A 14,011-nucleotide genomic window follows, 5' to 3' on the forward strand; every position below is an offset into this window, starting at 1 on the left:
CACGGGATTGATGAAACCAGGACAGAACAGCAATAACTCACTCACGAGTCTGGAAACAAGTGAAGAGGTTAGAAAGATATGAGAGAGAGAGAGAGAGAGAGAGAGAGAGAGAGAGAGGCTTTGAACAATGTTACGTCCTCTGATGGGAGTGGTGTGTCTCTGTTGGCGATTGGTCAGATGAAGGGGTGTTGGTGTGAACCACGGTACAAAACAAAGGATCTTTATATATATACGTTATATCATTTAACATCCATGGAACCCATTATAAGGTTCTTTAAAGGTCCTTCAAATTATTAAAATGTTCTTTAAAGCGGTGGTATAATGCCCTTTTCACAAGATGTGTAATAAGTCTCTGATGTCCACAGTGTGTGTGTGTGAAGTTTTAGCTCAAAATACCCCACAGATATTTTTATATATCATGTTAAAGTCACTTTTTGAGGGTGAGCAAAAACACACTGTTTTGTGTCTGTCCCTTTAAATGCAAATGAGCTGCTGCTCCCGGCGCAGGGGGCGGAGCTTCAAGAGCTTGTGTCCTTTGACCCATAGACATGTATAGAAAGGCTAGATGGCTCAAGGCGGAGTCAGCTGTGTCGTCACTTGGCGGCCATCTTAGGTCAGGAGACTGCGCTGCTGCTCCCTGCTGCTGTGGACGGAAGGTGAGTGACATACGCCAACTAAAATGCTCGTAACTTGGTGAATTCTTGACGGATTACAAACGGTTTGGTTTATTACAAACCTTATTAACGTGGCTATGATTTGTGCTGATGCCGATGTTTAAATTGTAGCTTCACGTTTTGAGAAACGCTTAACATTGCAGCGTAGCTGTGTACAGCCGCATCCCTGACGTTTATGACACACCAAGCTGTTTGAAAATCGGTTGAAAATTGAGCAAAATATAGTTATTTCAGAACTACATGCACAATAGACTTTAATGTTATAACTGGACGAGCGGTCCTGTCCTAAGAAGGCCGCCGTGTGACGTCGTCGGGTCCCATTGGCTCTCAGCGCCGGTAAGCTATCTAGCCTTTCTATACATGTCTATGCTTTGACCTCACACACACACACACACGTACTGAACATTTCAAGAACTTTTAGCCTTTTATGTTCAAACCGGAGTCAGACAATGGAGAGACTCAAGAAGAAGTGACAACATGTAGAAGAACAGGACATTTCTGAATGATTTATGCAGCTTATGTGTAATTATCTTCTAGTCATTGATTAGCATATTCTGTCTTGATAATCTATAAATCGTGTTCCGGGGGCGGGGTTTATGTAAATTAGGGTTGGTGATGTCACTAACCCGGAAGGAATGTTGTGTAGTTCCTACCAGCCGTTTGTTGTAGTCCTTAAAAAGCGATTTCTTTAAAAGCAAATATCTTCCTTTGCTTTGAACTTTGAGCGTTGTAACTTTGCAGATGTTGTTTATGCTCAAACAGCAACATTACACACTAACTACAGTTAGAAAAGTGAAATCATACTTTACCACCCCTTTAAAAGTCACCATGAAATAAATTTTTGCGGAATATTGCGGTGGTGTTATAAATTATTATTGTTTTGTTAAATTCATGTGCCTCGTAATCTTGAATCAGAGTAACTTCCCCTCCCTTTCGACTGCCTAGCCTACTATATAGTAGGTGAAAAACATGTGTGACAAAAGAAGTGTCCGAAATCACAGTGCTCATAAAAGAGTAAAAGTATACCCGGATGTCCTACTTTTTCTTCTGAAGTGTGTGTTTGACGGACATTTAAAGCAGGGCTAAGCAGTTTCGGGAATTTTTTCCGCTGTATTCTCGCTTTTTGCTAGCAGGTTTCTCTATAGAGCGCCCCCTACAGCTTCGGAGTAGACATTTGACAACACTGTCGAAAAACTAGTTGTCGACTCTCAGATACCAGCAGAGGTGGACAAAGTACACAACTTCCTTACTTGAGTAAAAGTACAGATACTACTGGTCAAATATTACTCCGTTACAAGTAAAAGTTGTAAATACCAATTTTTACTTAAGTAAAAGTACAGAAGTACTCGTTTTTAAAAATACTTAAGTATCAAAAGTAAAAAGTAAATGGCAATGCATTGTTTTATTATTGTTGCATGTAATCACATTTATTTCTATAACACAGTTCCAGTCGTGGGATTGAATGAGTGTACTCAATAACGTCCACAATGGTTTCGGACACACAAATGACTGTTCCCAGTTTTTTGGCTTTTAGTATGAATATGTTAGACTTACTGTTATCTATAAGCTAGTGTGCTCAGAAACAATGACAAAATTCACATTTAGAAGACCGAACCCAACGTTGAAAATGAAAATCATGTTGATGTCCGAATCCAATGTCAGATTGACGTTAATCTCCAACGTTGGACAGACGTTGTATTGTGGTTGAAAATCGTGTTGATGTCAGAAACCAACATCAGTCGAGTTCTGACGTCAACCAGACTTTCATTTCCAACCAAAATGCAACTCAAATCATCCCTGACGTCACTACTCTCTACTCAAGGAGCTTGACAGAAATGTAGTGGAGTAAAAAGTACGATATTTGTCTTTCAAATGTAGTGAAGTTAAATTAAAAAGTTTCCAGAAAAAAAATATACTCAAGTAAAGTACAGATACTCCAAAAGTGTACTTAAGTACAGTACTCAAGTAATTGTACTTTTTTACTTTCCACCTCTGGATACCAGAGGCTAGTAGATCACGCGATACTTCCTGACGCGGCGGCCGGCAGTCCAAAGTTGCAAGGGTGGTTTTTCGGCTCACAGGCGATAGGGGAGGGCGAGACGACCACCATTCAACCAGAAAAAAGTAATATAACCATTCCAATGATTTCCAAGCTGTTCAGTTAAGGTAAAAAACCTGCATAGTTCACCTTTAAATGAGGACACACGGGTTAGTCCTTCCCTCGGATCCTCGAAGGTCGTGGAGCCAATGTGCAGGGAAAGGGAGCGAGGGAAGGAAATGAGGATAAATAAGAAATGAGAAGCATTCATCTTCTCTTCTCTGAGGATGTGTTTACTGGCGTGAGGGTGTTTTAAGACAAACCATGTGTAAATTCATAAGTCGACAGCATTGCTGAGTATTTTCTGCTTGAAACTGCAGTCTCAAAAACACGGTTTGAAATCGCTGGTGTTTCTGACATCACAAACTACCTTGTGATCATCAACCAGTGGATCTCTGAGCTGAGTGAGTGAGTAAAGACGGGGCTCATTTGCATATTCATAGAACCGTGTAACCAATCAGATCAACGTGTGATCGTCAACCAGTGGATCTCTGAGCTGAGTGAGTGAGTAAAGACGGGGCTCATTTGCATATTCATAGAACCGTGTAACCAATCAGATCAACGTGTGATCGTCAACCAGTGGATCTCTGAGCTGAGTGAGTGAGTGGAGGCGGGGCTCATTTGCATATTCATAGAACCGTGTAAACAATCAGATCAAAGTGTGATCGTCAACGAGTGGATCTCTGAGCTGAGTGAGTGAGTGGAGGCGGGGCTAATTTGCATATTCATAGAACCGTGTAACCAAGCAGATCAAAGTGTGATCGTCAACGAGTGGATCTCTGAGCTGAGTGAGTGGAGGCGGGGCTCATTTGCATATTCATAGAACCGTGCAACCAATCAGATCAAAGTGTGATCGTCAACCAGTGGATCTCTGAGCTGAGTGAGTGAGTGGAGGGGGGGCTCATTTGCATATTCTTATAACCGCGCATACTAAATGAGGCAAGGGTGTCGAGCTATAGCATCACAGTCTGTGAAAAACTCCTTTAGTTTAAATAATATTTTTAAAAAAATTTATAAAATGTAATGCTTTTGACAATAAAATGTGTTAGTGAACTAAAAAAATCGAATGAAAAAAAAAACAAATTAATACAATATATCTAATAAAATGTATTCATATTTTATTATATTTTAAGTCTGAGAATGTAAAGGTAGTGAAAGGTCTGAAAAATTGAGGATGAAAAGGTCACAGGAGTGATTTAAAGGTGAACTTCCATCCAGTCAGTGTTGCATCTGATCATTGCAACAGAATAATCTGGAGAACATTGCTTGGTTTCTCACAGCAACGATTTCATCATTCTTAACTTTCATGCGCAGTTCATTGCATTGTTCACGGACACTTTTTAAGGCGATTTCACATTTTTATGCCTCTCTTGGGGGACATGCCCTTCTTAACCCTTATACACACTTATACACAGTAAAAGTGTCATCTGCATCTCAAGGTTAAAATGTGCCTGTCTCAGAAATAAACGCCTGACGTCAGAGACGCGTCTCACTCTGAGCAATGGCATGCAGAGCACATGACACACACACACACACACACACACACACACACACGCACACGCACACACACACACACGCGCGCGCGCACACATGGGACTAAGCTGAAATTATTTACATGAAAAACTGTTAAATGAAAACTAGAAATGTTGCCTTAGAACTGAATGAAACAAGTTGAAGAACTATAATTAGCATAAACACTAAAGCTGAACTTAAACTAAAGTAAAAATTGTTTAATTTTAACCTAAATAATAACATTTAAAATAATAATACAGTAAGAGAGACGAAATTACTAAATATCAACCTGTAATTAAAATAAAAAAATGCTAATGCAAAATATTAATAAAAACTATAACAGTATAACAGTCTGACCTGCAATTTTTTATTTTTTTATTTTATTGAACACTGTCCATTTACAAACTCATAGGGACAATACTATGCATATGAAAATATACACAAATAGACATGTAATTAAATCTAACTCGTATCTATAATTCCGTGCATTCGTGCTTAAACAGGTTCATGTACATATATTCAGTTCAATAAAGAAAAGCATAATCTTCAGACACTTAAGCGGGTTCCACTGCAAGGAAAATAAATAAATAAATAAATAAATAAATGAATAAATAAATGAATAAATGAATAAATGAATAAATGAATAAATACGAATGCAGGAATGAATGAATGAATGAATGAATGAACGAACAAAATTAATAAATTAATAAATTAATAAATTAATAAATTAATAAATTAATAAATTAATAAATTAATAAATTAATAAATTAATGCAGGAATTAATTAATAAATAAATAACTAACTAACTAACTAACTAACTAACTAACTAACTAACTAACTAACTAACTAAAAAAAGTTAAAAAAAGTTCCCGCAATAAATAAATAAATAAAATTGAAAGGAAAGAAACTTATACGTGACTTTTTTCATTATACTTTAAACAAGTTGAAGAGGTTTTGAAACCGCTGCAAATCACTCATTATTCTTATTTCAAATAATATTATCATCATTCTTTAAAAAATAATATTGGAACAGTGCTTAGCCTCGAGCGACATCTAGTGGAAAGATTAATCCAGTTCACACAGGTGTCGACAGCTATAGTAAAACAATCATAGCCTGTAAAAAAGAATGAATATGAAAAAAAAAAAAAATAATAATAATAATAATATATATATATATATATATATATATATATATATATATATATATATATATATATATATATATATATATATATATATTAAGGTCTTTGAAGAAACTGTATTCTCTCATTCCTCCAGTGCGGCAGGAGGCGCTACAGGCTCGCAGCAGCGCCGCCCGTTCCCCAAAATCTCTCCCATCCGCAATTTGATGATGTTTGAGCCTCTTTGAGCTCCTAAAACCGATGACAGTTCTTTATTAAACCAACAAATGTCCCAGAAGTGAGCGGACTTCTGTAGATAAACGATAAAAGCGGTCGAGGAAGGCGCGAACATGTCGGCCAGCGCTGTTTATGTGTTAGATCTGAAGGGGAAGGTAAGATAACGGTTCACTAGCACTGAAGGCTAAAGCTAACGTTAATCAACATCAAACATGAACATGAGGGGATTTTAATAGAATTATTTACAATTAAAACCAATAAACGTGTTCCCCTGATCTAAAACCTACGAAGGTTTTTAAAAGTCGATCCTCATGTATTAGTTAATGAAACAGATTAAAATAACTAAATTAAATTCACCCTTCAAACAGCTGCTTATGAATATGAACGGATATATTTTTGATATTGTGACTCAGTCAAAACTCAAAAGTTAATTATTATCTCTCATTAATTAATAAAGAGCAGATATTTGTCTCCATCCTTATACTTAAGTTAATTTGCCTCCATCCTCGTACTTAAATTTGTTTAATAAGATCTAATTCATCTGTCACTTTTAAAAAGGCATTTTTGACTTGACATTTGCTTGGAATATGCTTTATAAATGCAGTTTTCTGTTGTTGTTGTTTGGTTATGTTTAAGAAAAATTTCGATAAATGCACTTCTGTGCTGCTACAATGATTTTTGCCATGGTAATCGCAAAGTACATAAAATAATACTACAGTATTACCCAAATGCTATAGTATTACCTTGCTAAAATGTTCATGTAATGGTACATGTGGCAAAAAAAAAAATCTATAATGAATCATGATTAATGGTCAATTTGACACACATCAAACAGCATATGATATTAAACATATTTCATTTTTTAAATCTAATTACACATTTAAGCTTTCCTTAAATTATATTATATTTACTTTATTGCAAAGTCATTGCCGTCACCTGACAGTATAATTTGAATGGCAAGTGTTTAAATTGCAAGTGTAGTAAAGAAATGGTGTTTTGCATGTAAATAACTAAGTCTTATTGTTTGATTTGGTAAACTGCTCATTCCTGGCCTTGGTTATCATGCGTGTTTACCGTAGTGAGTCTGTTAGCAACCAAAGTCTTTCAGAAAATATCTCTGTCTCAGTAAAAGAAAATCAGCAAATATTGGTAATGACTCTTTGACGCCAGTCAGTGATTTTGAATAGCTGTGCAGTAAGAGTCATCTTGTGTGTGTGTGTGTGTGTGTGTGTGTGTTCAGGTCCTGATCTGCCGTAATTACCGTGGGGATGTGGACATGTCCGAGATCGAGCACTTTATGAGCCTGCTGATGGATAAAGAAGAGGAGGGCACGCTTTCACCCATCCTGGCTCACGGCGGAGTTCGCTTCATGTGGATTAAACACAACAACCTGTACCGTATCCTTCCACACCGCAAACATGCTAACTTTTATTATATGTAATACAGTGTAAAAGTAGACTTTAAAAGTAAAACATAAAGCATTTGCATGTGAAATTATGTACTTGGTCTTCTTGTGCTCTTATAAAAATATAAAATATGGTGCAAAAGTTCATTTATTTCAGTAATTCAACTTCAAAGGTGAAACTAATATATTATATAGACTCATAACATGCAAATATTTCAAGCTTTTATTTATTATAATTTTGATGATTATGGCTTACAGCTTATGAAAACCTTTTCACAATGTTCAAATTATGAATTTGTTTTCATAAGCTGTAAGTAATCATCAAAATTATAACAAATAAAGGCTTGAAATATCTCACTTTGCATCTGAGTCTATATAATATATTAGTTTCACATTTTAAGTTGAATTACTGAAATAAATGAACTTTTGCACCATATTATTATTTTTTTTTCACCATCTGTATGCATATTTCACCATAAACTTCTATTATTATTATTATTATTATTTCATCTTATAGTCAATGACTTGTCAATATTTGTATATGTATTTGATTATATGATTTACATTGCTTCATAGGGTTTCTCTGGCATTTGTGACTAAAAATGTCCTTAAGTCAAGTGTAATGTTTTATGAAATTGGATGAAATCATAATGAACAATTCTTTTTTTTTTATGGAAAATTGCAGTATTTATTATATCTCAATATTTACCAAATAAGTGATTTGTGCATGAATTAAGCTATTTACTTATAATGACACGGACAGTTCCAGCTTTTAGATCTGGATCACTGGATGAGCCACATTGTTCAAATTACAAAACTGTTTTAATAATAATTAATAATTTTATTGTTCAATTGTCTCTTTAAAGTCATGTTTTGTCTCTTAACCTGCTGAAAAACAGTTGTTGCAACATCCAAAAAGAATGCTTGCGTCTCCCTGGTTTTCTCCTTCCTCTACAAAATTGTTCAGGTACGTTACACATGTGAAGCTGGAAAAATGAGAATATGGTGCAAAAGTTCATTTATTTCAGTAATTCAACTTAAAAGGTGAAACTAATATATTATATCTACTCATTACATGCAAAGTGAGATATTTCAAGCCTTTATTTGTAGGGCTGGGACGGTTACCGCTAGGGCTGAACAATTTTGGAAAATAATCTAATTGCGATTATTTTTACCAATATTGCGATTGCGATTTAATATGCAATTATTTTTTAAGCTCTTTATCTTTTATATTATTCAACAAACACAAGCAATAAATAATTGTAAAATATGGATTGGGAATCTTTAGGCACCTCATGAGCTGATCAACTTTTTTTATTTATTAATTAATCTTATTAATAAAACTTTAAATATTTATTTAATTACATATGTAATTATAAGTAGGCTACTTTTAAAAAGAATTACACATTAAAAAACAATGTGTAAATAAATTAATACAATCACATGTTAAGAATTTTAAATAGGCTATGTAAGCGAATAGCTTCAAAACATAAAAGCTATCAATAACAAAGAGGGGAAAAAACATTACAAGCAATAACCAGAGTGCTTTCAGTATTTAAGAGTAGTCTGAATGTTTTCCATCAAGAGCTGTGATTAAGTGATTTTTCTTTCTCAGTTTAGATAAGATAAGCTGCTTCACACCTATGTACAGATATCTTTTGAAATATAAGATGTGTTTTTTCCTGTCTGTTTAATATCTTAAGACATAACTGACTGTTTACATTAATTTCGCGTCATAAACGCATTTTGAGATGCAAGTACATTTAACCACGTAGACAGAGTCGCTCACAGCCGCATGAGAGCGCTCTTCACAAAGCGGGCGTGAGTATTTGAAATTGAAAGCAGCTTCTGTCGATGGTTTTCATATTTTTATTTTTAATATATAAGCCAACTGCATTCCAAAAGACATATGATGCCTTTATAGAGCATTTGTAAGGAAAATACCGGCGGGCGGGACCGCGCACTACTAGAGTAACATCAAGCACGCGTATTTCACAGCGAGTGCCATATGATCTTCTAGTCAGTGCAATGAAGCCTGCGAATGTCCAATTCGCTTCAACTTTTCCGAACTGTAGGCTATGAAAGACTATCTTTCGGAAGGTTCGAATGTGTGTGTGTGTGACAGAGGAATTAGAAGCAAGCAGAATATTGTGTATAAAGCACACGCAGCGTCATCACGCATCTGTGTTAAAACTAAGCTCAGACTCGATTCTGAAATTATCTGAATCCATACAGAATCGTTGAAGAGAATCTATAACACAATCACATAAATTAAACAAACTGTTCTTTCCTGTAGCCTATGCCAGGCCTATAGCCTATGCGTAGCGTGCCAAGTTGAAGCTTCATCTGCAGTGCAGACTGCTTTACTATCGCGTGTCATGTGACCAGAGTGTAATCGCAGCTTCTGCGATTACAAAATCGCGTATCATCATATCGCGATATTATCGCAAATGCAATTAATCGTTCAGCCCTAGTTACCGCAATACCGCGGTCACCGTCATCACCGTCACCGTCATCACCGAAAAATAAAAAAATCTTATCTAATGACATGGATTCATTGATTCTAATGACATGGATTATGTCTAATGATGACATTGTGTCTTACATGGATTCAAGGTTTTCTAAACAAAACTTCCGACCTTTCGCGAGTTGGGGAACGCAATGTTTCATGACGCATAATATAGATTCCATTTTAGAGATGCGCGGATGGGCTATTATTTCATCCGCAAGCTCATCACAAAACTCATCATCCGTTCACCATCCATCCGCACCAACGTTTTTTGACCAATTTTCAAAACCGCACCCGTCCGCCATCCGCGGATTGTTTAAGGTCCATGTGCGATGCATTTATTTAAAAATAAATAAATATTTTCTCAGAGTTAAGTCTTCTCTACGAAATGCAATGCAAGAGATCGCACGGGCGCCTCCACGTCCTGATTATATGTCTGCTATATTTGCTTCTTATTTATTAATTCCAGGCAATTGGTTGATGAAACATTGATTAAAATTAAGATACAATTTATACAAAACGAAATTCAATTTAAAGAAAGGCTTTCTACAAAACAAAACTTAATAAAGTGGTCAAAATAATCTCTGACCCATATTATTATCCTAGTCATGCTGTTCACTTTTCATATACCGGTAATCAACATAGATTAAATTAAAATAATTAAATAACATTTTATTATGTAAACATAAATATGGAATATAATTGAATTACTGCCTGATGAAAATTTGACTATTTCAAAGTGTGCTCTTTTTTTTCTGAGGTAACAACATTTAACAAAGTCTGTCTAGCAAAAACCGGGAATGTCATACTACATTTCAGGATCACTTGCTTTGTTCTCACTGGTGTTCGATGTGTCTGTCTGTCAGGTTTTCTCTGAGTACTTTAAGGAGCTGGAGGAGGAGAGTATCAGAGATAACTTCGTCATCATCTACGAGCTGCTGGACGAACTCATGGACTTTGGATATCCTCAAACTACAGACAGCAAGATCCTCCAGGAGTGAGTTCGTGTTTAATTTTCTTTTATGAACCATTATATGAATAGCAACTCAAAACTAACAGTTCTGTCACCATATACTCGCCCTCAAGCCATATGACTGACATTCAATGGAAAGTCTTTTTTAATCATTGTTGTGCATTTATTATTATATTTGAATAGTTTCTAATTATGTTTTGTAGTCTCCTACAACAGGTTTGCATCAAAGGTCAAAAAACACTTTATTTGTTGCATCAGCTCTTTTATCTCAGTGTCTGAAAAGGTTTGATCAAGGATTCGGTCTTTCTAAAATCCGCCTTTCCGAGAGCCTAGGATTGGTCAGATTACCCAGTCTGTTGTGATTGGTTTACTCTGCTCTGATTGGTCAGATGACCCAGTCTGTTGTGATTGGTCTACTCTGCTCTGATTAGTCAGATGGCTCAGTCTGTTGTGATTGGTCTACTCTGCTCTGATTGGTCAGATGGCCCAGTCTGTTGTGATTGGTCTACTCTGCTCTGATTGGTCAGATGACCCAGTCTGTTGTGATTGGTTTACTCTGCTCTGATTGGTCAGATGGCCTAGTCTGTTGTGATTGGTCTACTCTGCTCTGATTGGTCAGATGACCCAGTCTGTTGTGATTGGTCTGCTCTGCTCTGATTGGTCAGACGGCCCAGTCTGTTGTGATTGGTCTACTCTGCTCTGATTGGTCAGACGCCTAGTCTGTTGTGATTGGTCGGAAACCAAATGCTCATTAGCATATTTGGAAAAATTGGGTCATTTATGTAGTAGAAATGTTAAATTATTTTAGAAGTTGGTGCTTTCTAGACTGAAAAAAGCCAGAAAATATACACCAAAGTGGATTTGCTTTGGCAGCAGAAAACAGGGTCTTTTTGACATGAACGACACGAACCAAACTCTTCTTGTCTCAGATACAACTACAGTGTTTGAGGGCGAAGCAAAGAGACGCTGTTCACCGGCAGCCAATGAAGACCAAAGGCTGCCATTATGCTAATTTGTTACAAACCTACACAGGTTCAGCTGAAAATTAAACTGAAATTACTGACGACTCGTTCAGAATCGACAATAAATCTATGTATCTGCACTTTGAGCTTTGAAAGTTTTATATCTTTTACATTACATCTGAAAATCTGAAAAGCATAATAGGGCCACTTTTTAAAAAGTTATACTTCAAGTGAGATAATGTAATATGTGTCTCAACACTGAAATAATTCCAGGCCTTTCTCAGTTCCAGTAGATATCACTCAGTCATACATTTTTGCAGAAATTTCCAGCCGTGTGTTCATTTTGCCAATGTTATTGTGTGTGTCGATACACAGATACATCACTCAGGAAGGTCACAAGTTGGACACAGGAGCTCCACGACCCCCTGCGACTGTAACCAACGCCGTCTCCTGGAGGTCCGAGGGCATCAAGTACAGGAAGAACGAGGTTTTCCTGGACGTCATCGAGTCTGTCAACCTCCTGGTATGTTTTTAGAAACACCTCCTTTCTTAGATGCTCAAAATAAACACAGGAATCCATCATAGCAAACAGGACGCAGTAATGTTCATGTCACTGTGCTTCAGTTGTGTAAAATGATGAACCTGCTGTTTTTATAAAGGGTTTATCACAATAACATGTTTGAAGCGGTACAGGTCAAGAGCTAAAGGAAAGAGATGAACCGTGTTAACTGATAGGGCTGGGCCATTAATCCAATGTTATGATTTTTGGCTTGTGCAGTTAAGAAAGCAAGAGTTTTTTTTTCTTTTTTTTCTGTATTTCTTTTTGCAGTGATTCTCTCGTTTTATCTTGTGTTTTTTCTTGTATATAATTCGAATAAGTGTTTACCGGTAGTAGTTTTCAGTAGATTGTGTAAGGGCACTATAATATAGTTGATCTTATTTTGTTTGTTTATTTTGATTAAGCGATTAATTGCATCCAAAATAAAAGTTTGTGTTTACAGAATATATGTGTGTGTACTGTGTATAATAATTTAGTATATATAAATACACACATATGCATATATTTAATTATATTTGCATGTATATACTGCATTTATATTATATATAAATATTTTATATGTAAATAAAACAATGTGTATTTTCTTAAATATATATACATGCATGTGTGTGTATTTATATATACAAAATAATTATACACAGTACACACACATATATTATGTAAACACAAACTTTTATTTTGGATGCGATTAATCGTTCCACAGTCCTAATTTATTATATGTAAATATGTTTGAACCAGCTCTGCGTTTCAGCACTCCAGTAAAGTCATGTCACATTCATTTATATACCATTTTATACAATAGATTGCTTTAAAGCAAGCAGCTTTACAGTATTAAACATGAAAAAACTGTTTCAGTTTCGCTTTTGATTAGAATTGCAACTTCATTTTCTACTATAAACTTTATAAAGCAGCTCTCCAGTGTATTTGTTTTTGCTCGTGGACATCTGACCTCGACGGACTGAACACAAGAAATGAACCGGAGAAGATTTCCATGCCAAAGAAGGCGGAGCCTCAGAGCCACACACACCTATTACATGGTTAGCTAGTAGTGTTTACCAGCTAGAGTGAACTTTTCCAAAAAACTTGCTTTGGGACGCTGTTTTGAACTCCAACTCCAAGCGAACTTGGATTTTATTCGAAACGACGACACACCAGTTAAAGGGATATTTCACCGCTGGAAAGATGAATGTGTATTTAAATTGGGTCATTTATGTAGTAGAAATTTGAAATTGTTTTAGAAGTTGGTGCTTTCTAGACTGAGAAAAGCCAGAAAATGTATTTTTGGCTCATGTGGATGAAAGACAACAACTCCCAGAATGCACTTGCTTCGCTGCCCTATGAGGCCCCTCCCAGGCCACGCCTACCAGTTACAGAGGCCAGTATCGGAAGAAATGATGCTACTAGTTGACTCAAAACTGAAAAGACGCCCTATGGGCGAGTTGAAAGCTTGTGGGACTTGCTCCTACTACTGGCTGTAGTCTCGAGCCTCTGGACAAAAAAAGCCTTTTTTTCCAGACACACAATACAGAAATCTCTCGTCTCAGGGGAACATGAGGGGGGGAAGCACGGTCATTCGAAAATACTAGCGGGTTTCTACTGATACAAAGCTTAATGCTAATAGGTGAAGTATCTCTTTAAGTGTTTGACAGCTGACTCATGGCTGCTGATCTTTCTCCAGGTCAGCGCGAATGGTAACGTCCTTCGCAGTGAGATCGTTGGCTCCATTAAGATGAGGGTGTTCCTCTCGGGAATGCCAGAGCTGCGTTTGGGTCTGAACGACAAGGTTCTGTTCGAGAACACTGGCCGTGAGTCCATTTCCCTATACAGATGCTAATGAAATCAGTAGGGATGCACCGATATGAATATTTTGTCCGATAATGCTAATTATTTGAGAGCCGATAACTGATATATTGGCTGATAAATCTAAATCCACATTTTTTATATAATTTTTGAGAGCCTGA

At 36.3% G+C, this 14,011-nt stretch overlaps 2 protein-coding genes across 2 annotated transcripts in view; one reads left to right on the top strand and one right to left on the bottom strand.

The window, feature by feature from the left end:
• Positions 1–14,011, bottom strand: part of LOC306999009 (uncharacterized protein) — a gene marked incomplete at both ends in the record, with an annotated part of 70,044 nt that overhangs the window by 1,960 nt on the left and 54,073 nt on the right. The gene's annotated exons all lie outside the window — the stretch shown is intronic.
• The window catches only part of ap1m1 (adaptor related protein complex 1 subunit mu 1), a 30,428-nt gene continuing 21,967 nt past the window's right edge, over positions 5,551–14,011 (top strand). Inside the window, exons 1-6 of the mRNA XM_079612881.1 lie at positions 5,551–5,797; positions 6,883–7,039; positions 7,947–8,014; positions 10,423–10,553; positions 11,867–12,014; positions 13,729–13,855. Of these exons, the coding sequence (XP_079469007.1) occupies positions 5,756–5,797; positions 6,883–7,039; positions 7,947–8,014; positions 10,423–10,553; positions 11,867–12,014; positions 13,729–13,855 (673 nt within the window). The 5' untranslated portion in view covers positions 5,551–5,755. The remainder of the gene's footprint in view (positions 5,798–6,882; positions 7,040–7,946; positions 8,015–10,422; positions 10,554–11,866; positions 12,015–13,728; positions 13,856–14,011) is intronic.

This window comes from Phoxinus phoxinus, assembly GCF_949152265.1.
Source record: "Phoxinus phoxinus genome assembly, chromosome: 5".
NCBI classification, from domain to species: domain Eukaryota; kingdom Metazoa; phylum Chordata; class Actinopteri; order Cypriniformes; family Leuciscidae; genus Phoxinus; species Phoxinus phoxinus.